The following is a 14,480-nucleotide window of genomic DNA, read 5'->3' on the forward strand; positions in this document are numbered from 1 at the left end:
CCCCACAACCTCCAAAGATCTTGGCAAACTCTTGCATTCAGAGTCCACTCCATCGGGAGAACTTGGTTGGAGCGACTCAGTTCGTCTGCTTAGATATTTATCTTTCCTTGAATGAATCTTGGAAAAAGCTTGACTTTGTGACTGTTCACCACCTCGTTTAGAGAAAAAGAATGAGTCTCTCCACCTGTCTGCAGATATACAATAGGGCCATAGTGTTGTCTGCGTAGATTGCTTTGTTTCTCCCTGCGACTAATGGGGCGAAGGCCTAGAGTCTTAGGAAGCTCACCGTCAATTCCTTCATATTTATGTAGAGCATCTTCTGTTGGTCCATCCACATCCCTGATACTCTCTTCCCCTCTAGGAGTGCTCCCCAGCCCTTGTCCATGCGTCGGAAATCCCTTCTTGAAGCGTCCATGACAGCCACCATGTGGATCTAATTTTATTTATTTTGTAATAGGAAAGACAAACGAGTCTGGTTAATCCTTTTGATTCCAACTCGCCTTTAGGAAGAATTCAAGATGCCTCATGTGGAGATGGCCCAAAGATACAAACGACTCCACTGATGCTAGAGTCCCTAGTAGACTTATCCATTTTATGGCTGAGCAAGATGGAAGAAGTAAAAACTCTTGGAGTATCTTCAGACACAACTCGATTCTTTTTGGGGAGAGAAAAGTCCAAAAAGCTAGAGAGTCGAGAATCATCCCTGAGTCAAGGTCATTTGAGATTTCATGCGATTTATTGTTATGCCTAACTGTTGAGTTAGGCATAAAGCCTTGTCTATAAGTCCTCCACACACTGACGACTTGACTTGAATCTCAGGAGCCAGTCGTTTCGATAGAATGATGCATCGATTCCCATCAAATGTAGACATTTGCCCAGAGGAACAAGGATTAAAGTAAAGATTTGAGGAGCCGTTGACAGGCCGAAACAGGGGGCTCTAAATTGAAAAATCCTTTCTTTGAAGACGAACCTCAAAAATTTCTTGGACTCCAGGTGAATAGTGACATGGAAATATGCATCTTCCATGTCGAAGGTCACCATCAAGTTGTCTGGCTGGAGAGCTGACATAACAGAACAACTGGTTTCCACGCAAAATTTAATCTTACGTAAAGGTTCAAGTCACTGATGTCTAGAGCTGGCCTCCAGCCCCCGATGCCTTGGGGACTACAAAAAGCCTGTTGTAAAATCTTAACGTGTCGGATTCTTTTACCTCCTCTATGGCTTGCTTCCTGATAAGAGCCACTACTTCTTTAACGAAAGCCAAAGCTTTCTCTGATCCCTCTGAGTATGCTGTAAATGCCATGAGAACTCTGGACAGCAATGGATCTTCTTGGAAGGGGATAGAGCAACCTTCCTGAAGCACTTACACAACCCAAGGTTCTGCTCCTCTCTGGCTTCATTCTTCCCAGAAGAAATGGAGTTTTGCTCCTACTGGTGTGTGAGGGACCTCTGTACTACTTAGATGTGGACTTGAAGGACAACTTCGTGGTTGACTTTGCTGGGGGGGGACGTAAGTTCGACTTGGGTCTAGTCTGAATCTTGGTCTTGCCTCCCCAAAAGGGATGCTTGTGTAGAGACGACAACTTGGCTCTTGTAGGGCGTCTCTCCTTTAGGCGCCTTGTAGGTTGGAGTTAGATCATTCATAGATTTCTTTTTAAGATCCAAAAGCACCTGTTGAACAGTCTCTTCCAGGAAAAGGTGCGACTTATTCAGGTGATAAAAGTAAAGCTGACTTCTGGCCGGTAGTTACTTGACTAGATGCGAAGAAGCACTACAGTTCTCTTTTCTTGAGAATCCCCATTGTGAAAAGGGAAGCCATCTCTCCCAAAAATGGTCAGCTAATTTGTTACTCACTTCCACCAATGCCCATTATAGAGCGGCAGCCCAGACACCATGAGATGCAACGTACGAGATACTGACTGTAACTCCTACTTGTATTTAGGAGTAGACTTGTAAACTGTGAAACTGACCGTCTGCCTAAAATATATGGGTGGCTTTCTTAACAAACACCAATAATTGCTTGTTAGATTTTGGGTCTAGAACCAGTATATGAGATACCAGATGAAACTAATATACTATAATATATTTGCAGACTCTCCTGATTATAGAATTACCAGTGACAGACATTCTGGGAGGTGGGTTCCCAATGACAGAAACACTGAAAAGGGGGTTTAATTGGATCTAGATCCAACTTAGGAGATACCAAATAAAATTTACACTACAGTAGCACTGCACAACCTAGAGTACTGTGGTGGTAATGACAGACATTTTAGTGGGTGGTTATACCCTGACAGACGCCCCACAACAAGTGGGGAGGGGGAGAAAGGATCTGCATCCAAGATACCAAGTAAAATTTGTACTACAATAGCACTGCACATCCTAGAGTACTGTGGTGGTAATGACAAGACATTTCAGTGGGTGGTTACCCCCTGACAGACACCCCACAACGAGTGGGGAGAGGGAGGGACAGGATCTGCATCAAATACTGGAGATACCAAGTAAAATTTGTACTACAATAGCACTGCACATCCTAGAGTACTGAGGTGGTAATAACAGACATTTCAGTGGGTGGTTATCTCCGGACAGACACCCCACAAGAGTGGGGAAGGGGGAGGGAGAGAGAGGATCTGTATCCAACATTGGAGATACCAAATAAAATTTGTACTACAATAGTACTGCACATCCTAGAGTACTGTTGTGGTAATGACAGACATTTCAGTGGGTGGTTATCCCCTCACAGACACCTCACAACGAGTGGGGAGGGGGAGACAGGATCTGCATCCAACATTGGAGATACCAAGTAAAATTTGTACTACAATAGCACTGCACATCCTAGAGTACTGCAGTGGTAATGACAGACATTTCAGTGGGTGGTTAACCCCTGACAGACACCCCACAACAAGTGGGGAGGGGGAGGGGGAGAGAGAGGATCTGTATCCAACATTGGAAATACCAAGTAAAATTTGTACTACAATATCACAGCATATCCTAGGATGTTGTGATGGTAATGCTAGACATTTTAGTCGGTGGTTTTCCCCAGACAGACACCCCACAACGTGTGGGAAATGGGAGGGGGAAACAGGATCTGCAGCCAACATTGGAGATACGTACCAAGTAAAATTTACGCTATAATAGCACTGCATATCCTAGAATGCTGTGATGGTAATGCCAGAGATTTTAGTGGGTGGTTTCCCCCTGATAGACACACCCTAACAGGTGGGCAGGGGAAAGAGCAAGCCCTGATAATTAATGTCTAGACTGGTATAGTAGGGTACTATTGAACCATATTATACATCATCATGATATATTTAATAAATATTTTTATCCTTTCCATATCCTTTGTATTTATTTAATACAAATATTATTTGTTTGTTTCATATAAGTAACAGTCACCTGTAGGCCCATAATAATTCGGTCATATTATTTTGTCAAGCAAGCAACTGACTTCAATTTTAGTACTCTCTTTAGCTTTGTTTACGAGAATGTTAATGTTGTGGTGGCTGAAAGACTGGCACTGTAAAGCAGCATGTAAGTTCTTATCATTATTAGAGTTATTGCTTAAAAATGTCTATGTACATAACATTTGTTAAATATAGTTAAACACACCCATTTAAATAGATAGTAATACATATGTAATATATACGCTATAGTCAGAGTACAGATCATAATAATTGCACTGTAGCCTACTCAGTTTGTTTTATTGAAGCAGGACTACCTTTTTTTTTTTGGTTTCAACTGACTTTCATACTAATGAAATCCTGGATACATTTTTTATTACCAGTTTTAGGAATGAATATTGTTGTTATTATAGTCGATATTTTTTTCGGCTGGTGTAAAACTTGTCAGATATAATAAACTTGGCTGATGAAGGACACAGAGGATCTCGATTTTCTAAACAATCTCTCCACACACCAAGTTATTTCGAACATTTCCATGCTCTCAAGAAGATTATGAATAAATATAAGAGCAAACTAGACCAAAAAAAATAATCACCTAGCATTAATGTAAAGAAAACAAGAGAAATGAAAAACTAGTGCGATTGTGAATTTTTTTTATCATTAATGTTTAATGAGTAAGTGTTTAGGGAATTGTTAGGGTTTAGTGAGTAAGCGTGTAGTTTAGGGTTTAGTGACTGTTTAATGTGTCAGTTTTTAGTGAATGTTTACTGGGTCTTTAGGGTTTAGTGAATGCTTTGTGAATGTTATTGAATGTTTATTGTGTAAGTATTCAGTGAATGTTTTATCTTTAGGGTTTTAGTGAATGTTTTGTGAATGTTAAGTGAGCGTTTAGTGAATGTCTTGTGAAAGTTAGTGTTTAGTGAATATTTAGTCAGTAGGTATTCAGTGAGTGTTTAGGGTTTAGTGAATGTCTAGTGTGTAAGTATTCAGTGAATGTTTAGTGAGTGTTTAGGTTCAGTTAATGTTTTGTGATTGTTTGTGTGTGTGGTGAATGCTCAGTAAGTATTCAGTGAGTGCTTAGTGAATGTCTTATGAATGTTAGTGTTTAGCAAATGTTTAGTGTGTAAGTGTTTATTGAATTTTTAATGAGTAGATGTTCATTCACTGTTTAGTATTTAATAAGTATTTAGGGTTTGATAAGCATTTAGTATTTATTGAGTGCTTAGGATTTAGTGAGTGTTTAGTGAATGTTTACCAAGTGTTTGGGGTATAATGAGTATTTAGTGAGTTTAGTCTTTTAAGTGTTTAGTGAGCATTTAGTGTATAGTTAGTGCCTAGTGATTGTTGGGTATTTAGTGTGTTTAGTGTTATTGAATGAATATGGGGGTATAGAATAGAATGGGGGTTCAGTTGCAACCGATTTAAACCCCAGAGGGGTCCCCTGGAAGGAAGTCTAAGTTACTGAAGAGGGATTAGGGGGGCCAAAGGAAGGTATAAGGAGAAGGGATAAAGAATGGGACAGACCCTTTTAAAGGTTTTTTTTAAAATTTGCGGAAAAATACTTATAGGCCTACCAGCCTAAAACTTTTGAATCACGCGCCTTGGGGGATGCTGGGAGTTCACGAATCAAGGTGTTGTTTTGTTTACAATCGTTACGCAGGCGCGCAAGCGTGAATTTCTCTCTTGCCGCACTAAAAAGTATCTGACACATCTCGGAAATTATTTCGTCACTTTGACATAATTTTTGTACCATTGTAAATTAGCCGTTACATGAAGTATTATATATAAAAATGTGTGCATTTTTATGTAAAATACAACAATAAAATACTCATGATTGTAGCTTTTATCAGTTTTGAGATATTTTCATATAAATAACGATAATTGCCAAAATTTCAACCTTCGGTCAATTTGACTCTACCGAAATGGTCGAAAAACGCAATTGTAAGCTAAAACGCTTATATTCTAGTAATATTCAATCATTTACCTTAATTTTGCAACTAATTGGAAGTCTCTAGCACAATATTTCGATTTATGTGAAGTTACAAAAATGAAAAAACTTTTTCCCTGACGTAACGTTACCGCGCGGTAACTCTTCCGAAAAAAATCATACATGCGATTGTGGTAATGTTTGCACCATTTTAAAATTAGCCGTTATATAAAGTTTTATATATGGAAATATGCGCAATTTCATGCACAATACAACTAAAAACAACCCATGGTTGTAGCTTTTATCAGTTTTGAGATATTTTCATATAAATAACGATAATTGCCAAAATTTCAACCTCCGGTCAACTTTGACTCCACCGAAATGGTCGAAAAACGCAATTGTAAGCTAAAACGCTTATATTCTAGTAATATTCAAGCATTACCTTCGTTTTGCAACAAATTGGAAGTCTCTAGCACAATATTTCGATTTATGGTGAATTTATGAAAAAAAATAACATTTTCTTTACGTCCGCGCGGTAACTCTTCCGAAAAAAATCATTACGTGCGATTGTTGGTAATGTTGCACCATTTTAAATTAGCCGTACATAAAGTTTTAAATATGAAAATGTGCGCAATTTCATGTAGAATACAACAAAACACAATTGAAGGTTGTAGCTTTTTCTCATTTTGAAATATTAGCATATAAATCACGATAAAATAGTAAAAAAACCACGTTCGGTCAACTTTGACTCTACCGAAATGGTCGAAAAACGCAATTGTAAGTTAAAACTCTTACAGTCTAGTAATATTCAGTCATTTATCTTCATCTTGAAACAAATTCGAAGTCTCTAGCAAAATATTTAGATTTATGGTGAATTTAAAAAAAAATCTTTCCTTCCCTCCGCGCGCGGATTCTCCGCCACAAATCTCCGAAATACGTACGTCCCATTCTCGGAATATTTGCTCCGTTTCATATTAGGCATTTCATAGAGTTTTATATATGAAAATGTGCGCAATTTCATGTAGAATAAAACGAAAAATATTTGAAGGTTGTAGCTTTTCTTATTTCCGAAATAATTGCATATAAAAAATATATATATATAAAAAAATTCGACATTTGGTCAACTTTAACTCGTCAGATATGGTCGAAAACTGCAATTGTAAGCTAATACTCTTACAGTATAGTAATATTCAATCATTTGTCTTCATTTTGAAAGAAATTGGAAGTCTCTAGGACCAATATTTAGATTTATGGTGAATTTTTGAAAAAAATATTTGTTTACGTCCGCGCGTTACGAATTCATGCATTATTTTGTGATAATATTTTCTCTGTGTTGCTTTTATCATTTTACAATGTGTTTTATACCAAAATGATCGCAATTTAGTGTACATTACAACGGAAAAAAAAGTAACTTGTTACCTTTAACCGTTTTGCGCACAGCGAGATTTGAAACAATTATATATGAAAATTTTGTTTTTGCGCTTTCATATATCGCATTATTTATATATGATAATGATAACTTTTTTTCATTTCTGATGGTTGCTTACTAAACTTCAGGCAATGACAAAAAAAGGAGCCATAAATGAACTCTTAATCTTGAAAACTAAGCGCGCTGTGATTTTTTGAAAATAATATTTTTTCTGCTTCCGCACACACTCCGAAACCCCTCCGGCACACGGGAGACAATTTTTTATTTACCGCTCCGGCGTAAGAGGGTTAAGCAACAATGAAAAACCATAATTAGAAAAATAAAGAGGAACCTCTATAAAATTAATGAAGTTTTGCAGCAGTTATCTTTAATAAAATATTATTGTTATTATTATTATTATCATTAGGAGCTTGATGGCGCTCGCTATGCTGCACAGGGTGGGAGGGTGGATGTGTCATGTCTCTCCTACCCTCCTGATCCCCTACCTACCCCGCCCCCACCCGGGTGGACAAACAAGATCCACTTTGATTTTAATATTACAGTGGAACCTTTTATTCACTGGGGGATATGTACCAGTTCCCCTGTGAATAGTTAAAATCCACACATACTTGACACCCCCTCTGAAAATGTTTTCAAATGCTTATCTTGAAAGCTCAAATACCAAATGTATTACATTAAATTAGCATCCTAAATCAAATATACCTTAAACTGTTATCCTATTACTGTATTAATCTTTGAACTGATATTAATATAATTTCAAAGTCATCTTAAACATTTTACCCTATATATATATATATAGTATATATATATATATATATATATATATATATATATATATATATATATATATATATATATACATATACACAGTGGTACCTCGAGATACGAAATTAATCCGTTCCGAGGCGGCCTTCGTATCATGAGTTTTTCGTATCTTGGACTGCATTTTACATGTAAAATGGCTAATCCGTTCCAAGCCCTCCAAAAACACCCCAGTTAATTTCATAATAAAGCTAAATTGACCTATAAACAATGAAATACTACAATTTGGACCATTCAATACCTAAATTAACAAAAAAAAAAAAAGGCAAAATATAACCTGTAAATAAAGTGTATATTATTGTACAACTGCAATGTGCATGCTTGGGCACGGTTTGAGCAGACAGCCCAGCAGCCAATCATAAATATACTGTACGTAAAATGTGGAAGCTTACCTTTTGAGTGAGGCTATCTCCGAAAGTGGCGACAGAGGAGGAGGACAAACGGCAGATACGTATGTACACTTAACTTTACGAAATACATAAAAAATGTAGGGAAAACATACACAAACTAAACTTTACGAAACACATTAACAAAACTGTAACACTTAACTTTACAAAAAACTAAAATTTAAAAAAAAAAATTTTCTTTTTTTATTTTTAGATTTTTTTTTACTTTATACTTTACACTTTTTTTTTTTATACAAAATTTCAACTTCACCACTTTCAACTTTCTGTTTTTTAGTATCACTTGGTTCTTCCTTTTTACTTACTCCTGCTAATACGAAAGGCCTCTTTAAAAAAAATAACTATCCAAGGAAGATTGCTTCTGCATACTTTTCACAATGTTCCTGAAACGACTCAGGAAAGCCTCATCGAACTGTGCAAGCATACGACCTGTATAAGCCTTTTCGGGGTGTCTTTTTTCTACAAATGATTGCACTTTATGAAAAGCAGCTACAACATCCTTAATTTCTGCCGTTGTCATAGGGTCGTCCTCCTCCTCCTCCCCGCTGCTAGAGAACTCTTGAACGACGTTATGTTGCATGGCCTCCAACTCCTTCAGGTCATCTGTCGTAAGCTCCTCTTGGTGCTCCTTGAGAAGGTCGTTGATGTTGTCCTCGTCGACGACCAGCCCCATGGACTTGCCGAGTGCAACGATCTCGTTAAGATCTGGTTGCAAAACAGTTTCAGGATCGTCAACTGTTTCTGAATCTGCAGCACCAGTTTCGCCCACGTTGAATCCCTCGAAGTCTCGGGCGGATACGGCATCAGGCCAGAGTTTCCTCCACGAGGAATTCAAGGTTCGCCACGAAACCTCCTGCCAAGCTTGGTCAATGAGTCGGATGCATATCACAACATCGAAATGCTCCTCCCAAAATTCACTCAAGGTCCTCGAGGTTTGTGATATCGGTGATGTCGAAACATCTCTTGAACAGATGTTTCGTATAAAGCTTCTTAAAGTTCGACATCCCTTGCTGGTCCATGGGCTGGAGGAGAGGGGTGGTGTTAGGCAGAAGATAAAGAATCTTGATGAAGGAATACTCCACTATGATATCTTCCTCGAGGCCAGGAGGGTGGGCAGGGGCATTGTCCAACACCAGCAGACATTTCAGAGGGAGGCGCTTCTCTTCCAAGAATTTCTTCACTGTCGGGCCGAAACACAGATTTACCCACTCCGTGAACAAAAGCCTCGTTACCCAGGCTTTCGCATTAGCCCTCCACATCACTGGAAGCTTCTCCTTAAGCACTTTGTGGGCCTTGAAGGCACGAGGAGTCTCGGAATGATACACCAGTAGGGGCTTCACCTTGCAATCCCCCCTAGCGTTGGAACAAAGTGAGAGCGTAAGCCTGTCTTTCATAGGCTTATGCCCGGGTAGCTTCTTCTCTTCCTCCGTGATGTACGTCTGACGAGGCCTTTGTTTCCAAAAAAGGCCAGGCTCATCACAGTTGAAGACTTGCTGAGAACTGTAGCCTTCCTTGGTCATCATCTCGTCAATCGTCTTTTTAAAGGCTTCGGCCGCTTTCGTGTCCGAGCTGGCAGCCTCCCCATGCCTCACCACCGAATGGATGCCAGTCCGTTTACGGAATTTCTCGAACCACCCATGCAAAGCTTTGAACTCTGGGGTTGGTGTTGATGTCCCTTCTCCTCCGTCGTCTTCGGCCTGGGCGATCAAATCGCCGAAAATAGCGCTGGCCTTGTGGGAGATTGCCGTCTCCATTATCATATTACCAGCGATTTCTTTGTCTTTTATCCAGACAAGAAGAAGCCTTTCCATCTCGTCGTGCACGTGGGTCCTCTTGCTGGACAAAATAGTGACGCCCTTGGAAGGTGTAGCTGCTTTGATGCCATCCTTCTGCTTAAGGATGGTGCCTATTGTCGACGGATTTCGGTCATATTCCTTGGCGATCACACTCAATTGCATACCAGCTTCATACTTATTGATAATCTCCATCTTCGTATCCAAAGAGAGTATCGTCTTCTTTCTGTGAATTTCAACTTTCTTGGGACCCATGACTACGTATATACTGTATGTAATTTATGTATAAGTATGGAGTAAAGTTTTCACACAACACGATAAAGTACGTATACTGCAACGAAATCATTAGAACGAACGAATACCGCGTGCGTACGATAACGATGCTGCTACTGAGTGGCTGAGGCACGCCGCTACGTAGTAGATGCATGATGGGAAAGATGCTGACTAATATGAGAGAAGGATCTCATGGCGGTGACTAGCATCAGGAACCAATGGGAGAGCAGGAGGATGGTGGCGAGTCTACTCAGTTGGCGTTGCGCGAGTTTCAAAATTGTTATTGATGGTCCGGGCAAATCTCGGACTTTACAGCAACAACCTTTCGTATCTTGAGCAATTTTTGTATGTAGAGCCGTAAAATTTTTCGTATTAGCTTTCGTATCTCGAGTTTTTCGTAATTGAGCCTTTCGTATCTTGAAGTACCACTGTGTGTGTGTATATATATATATATATATATATATATATATATATATATATATATATATATTATATATATAGAGAGAGAGAGAGAGAGAGAGAGAGAGAGAGAGAGAGAGAGAGAATATCTTTCTATCAACCACTCCCCCTTTCCATCCATCTATCTACCCATCCATCCATCTCACATTCCTTTGTCATTAGAGAGAGAGATTTTTCAGTATCCTTCTTGGCTATTTTTTGACCAAGTGAGCAACATACTATTTGACCACCACGTGGGCAACACTTTCTACCCTTTGCTGTCAATATGTCAAGATAAATTGATAGTTTAATTACCACCACCCCTCACTTGCCTCACTACAAGTTTTCGAAGAAGAGTGAGAATGATATATAGTAATTGTTTAAAATTTTACATAATTTACTATAGAAATTCATAAATGTCGTAATTATAGCGTGGAAAATATGAAAAAATTAATAACAAAGTAACATCAAGTTAATCTATAAAACTACAGTATAAAAAACAAATAGACATTTATGTTACATATGCATAAAATATCTATCGCAGAGAGAGAGAGAGAGAGAGAACCTCGCCAGGTGGTAACCCTATTTTTTTATGATGACAGTTTCACCTTCATCCCCACCTCTAAATGTAGACAGAAAATTATCAGAAAGATTTACTGAACTAAAATCTTACTAATTCACTATATTTTCTATAATGAATTTATGTTTTGCTGTGTTTATATTAATATGTATATTTGAAAATTAATAAATAATTTCTTTATCATAAAAAAACATACTTATTACATATGCATAATCTTACTAAACTTAGTTATATTTGAAAATAAAGTATACTGTAAATCATTATTTTATCATAAAATGTATACTATGTACAGTACAGTCTTTTGTCACAAAAACAGTATGAAAACGCAGATTATTGCTGTATGAAAATATCTGTAAATGGGGTGAGTTTTCCCACTAATAATTTATAGATATGTTCCAAAGAAAATTCCCTGAATTGCTGAGTCTGCAAATTGTGAGAATGCAAATCCGGGGACTGGCTGCACAGATTATTATTATTATTTAAGCAGAATATCATCCTTCTAGAAAGTGGAGTTAAATGTGATTGCTGCATTCAGTTTGTATAGTTTTTTTTCACTCTTCATATGATTGCTTTTTGTTACTGCATTCTAACAGGAACTCCTCTGTTTATCATTCTTTCATAAATAGATAGGTAGAAATTAATTGATTGGAATTCTTATAACAGAAAAAAGGATATATTACATCCAAGTTGCATAGTAACTGATATTCATAAAGAAATCTTGAGACAGTATTAAAATAAGGTGTGAGTTTTCTATAAATTTTACTCCTTGAGGCAAATTTTTTCTTGCACTTCTAAACAATATTCTACTTAGTGCTAATGAGCGTGATCACCCCAAAATTCAAGAGAATGGACTGGTCTGTGACAATGATTCTGATTCCATGCTTACAAGGTGGTTGGCATGGGGCAGATGCTGGCTGGTCACTGACTTACCGAGAATAAAATCTTGCCCTGTGATTGGCAGGCGAGATTTCCTTATAAGCCAAATCCTAGCTTTTTAAGTGTACACTACTTCAGCCTTACTGAGCAGCAGGTATGAAGTGATGATGCAACCACAGGTATTTCCTTGCAAATATTCAGATTAGTCAACAGACACCTATTGATTCGGCTGAGATGGTAGTGTTCATGTCCGGGAATGCTTGTTCTGTCATCTCTTTTGATATTGGAGTCATTATCAGGTGTGGATTTGTTAGGTCCCAGTAAAAGTGTGACTGATGTTGGTGGGCAGGAAGAATGATAGTGATGAATAAAGTACTGAAATATCTAGAAGGGCTCCAAATCTGTGACACCTATGGTTGTTAGAGGCGTCCTAGTCAGTGAAAACATTCTTCTTGCCCATCAACATCTGGTGCCCTTTTCAACCAGGATATAGCAAGAATTGCACCTAACCATAACCTCAACACTGAAAGAGACAATGGAACAAATATTCCCGGGTGTGAGCACCTCCAGCCTGGTCAAGAAATCGATAGCTTCCTGTCATCCCATCAAAGTACTGCATTCCAAGAAATACCAGTGGCTGAGTATTTTTACCGTCCCTGCCACTCAGCAAGGTTGCAGCAGCGTAACCATAGAAAAAAGGCTTTAACTTATGAGGATATCTCACCAGCCAATCAGAGTAATACTAGATTTTATTCACAAATCAGAGTCCTTCATGCATCCTGTACTTGTACTGACTAGTTCTGACAAGTACCTTGTATATTAGGAGCCAGACTTACCATTACTGATCAGTCTACTCTTGCCTTTTGGCATGATCATGCCCAGTAGAGCCAGAGTAGAATGTGTCATAGAAACACTAGAAATGATTCACTTCAAGGAGTAAATTTTACAGACAGCCCACACCTTACCACAACACTGAGTCAATACTTCTTTATGAAAATACTTCTTTATGAACAATGAGGTTACACTGCAACTTAGGTGTAATATACCCATCAATGGATGTTCATCTCTCCATTTATGAAAGATTGAAAAATTTTAAAAATTACTATTGGAATGCAGTAACAGAAAAATCAATCATAAATTTGAATGTAAGGATGCATCATTTGGGGCCAAGTTCATAAATAATATTTTCTCCAGAAAAACTACATCCTTTTGATATCTCGCATTTCCTTGTAGCTGTCTCTCATCGTATATAACTGCAGGACATTTAGTAATAGTATCCAACTTTCCATTTCAACTCTATTCTCAGGAAGCTTTGGGGTTTCTATGTACATACTCTTAACCCATCATCAGCTGCAAATATTTTATATACTGTAGTTTTAACAGCAAATCAGAATTAATTATAAATCAAATGCAAAGGCAAACTCTCACAAAAGCAAAGTACAGCAACATTGTATGTTAAAAATTAGAAACATTTGACTAATCACATAGCAGAATGAGCAAAATCAAATACAGGATTGCTTTTATTATTGTTGCTGTTACAGTTAAGCAATGGAGACACTTTTTCCTTGACATGACAACTCAATAATTAGGAATAGCCAATTAATTGTTTACAGATATAAAAATTACAATTCAAATAACAGTGGGTTTCATCTCTAGTCATTTTTTTCTCAGTTTGGATGTAAACAGAAATCGATGCAACACCTGGCTGATGGCTTTCCTTCTGACAACATTGGGTCTTCAGCTACCCTGTATCTTGGCTTGGCTCTTCCTTGACAGTATCCTTTTAAATGGACCTATTCGTCTTGGCCTTTCATTGGTTGTGATATATTTATGGAAGAAGTTGTAAATACTGTTTATGTTAACATTTACTTTACTAATTTCTTATAAAATCTTATGTAATATAACACTCTACAGCAAGTCATATACTTATTGTCCATAAATGTTATTACGTATAGGGTAATGTCCCGGCATAGTGATATGAAGAACAGGTACTGTTATGTACATTATTTTATGACATTGCAAGTTTTTATAAATTTGAAGATTTTGTAAATATTGTTATGTGATTCTGTCTGAAACAATGATAATAAGTCAAATTGCAAATTGTGATCTTATAATATAGATATATAGAGAGCGATGATTAGATATAGCTATAGAGAGATATATATATTATACATATATATATAATATATAGATATATATCTATATATTATATATCTATATATATATATATATATTAATAATATGAATAACTGACACAAAATAAATAAGACGTGATTCTATGTATAAAGGTAATGCACGGAGGAAATGAATAATGAGAACTGCCTGAGATCTTTCGGTCTTAACGACCCTTTAAAAAGACAAAACTGATCAGAAACAATAGGTCCAGTTAAAAAAAAATGGGCTAGATTAATCTAGCCCAAAGGGATTTTTTAGTTTGTTAATCCTGTAATGTTCACTTAGTATATATGCTTACCTGTAATGTGTTTCATTATTTGATTAGTCTTGCCTTTAGTAAAGGGCCGTTAAGACCGAAAGATCTC

The 14,480-nt window shown here is 37.4% G+C and overlaps 1 protein-coding gene across 1 annotated transcript in view; it reads left to right on the top strand.

Moving 5' to 3' along the window:
- Positions 1-14,047, top strand: part of LOC135218962 (transmembrane protein 62-like) — a 608,314-nt gene extending 594,267 nt beyond the window's left edge. Inside the window, 1 exon segment of the mRNA XM_064255400.1 lies at positions 13,612-14,047. Within this exon segment, the coding sequence (XP_064111470.1) occupies positions 13,612-13,786 (175 nt within the window). The 3' untranslated portion in view covers positions 13,787-14,047.
- Positions 14,048-14,480: the final 433 nt, after the last annotated feature.

This window comes from Macrobrachium nipponense, chromosome 1 (assembly GCF_015104395.2).
Source record: "Macrobrachium nipponense isolate FS-2020 chromosome 1, ASM1510439v2, whole genome shotgun sequence".
NCBI classification, from domain to species: Eukaryota; Metazoa; Arthropoda; class Malacostraca; order Decapoda; family Palaemonidae; genus Macrobrachium; species Macrobrachium nipponense.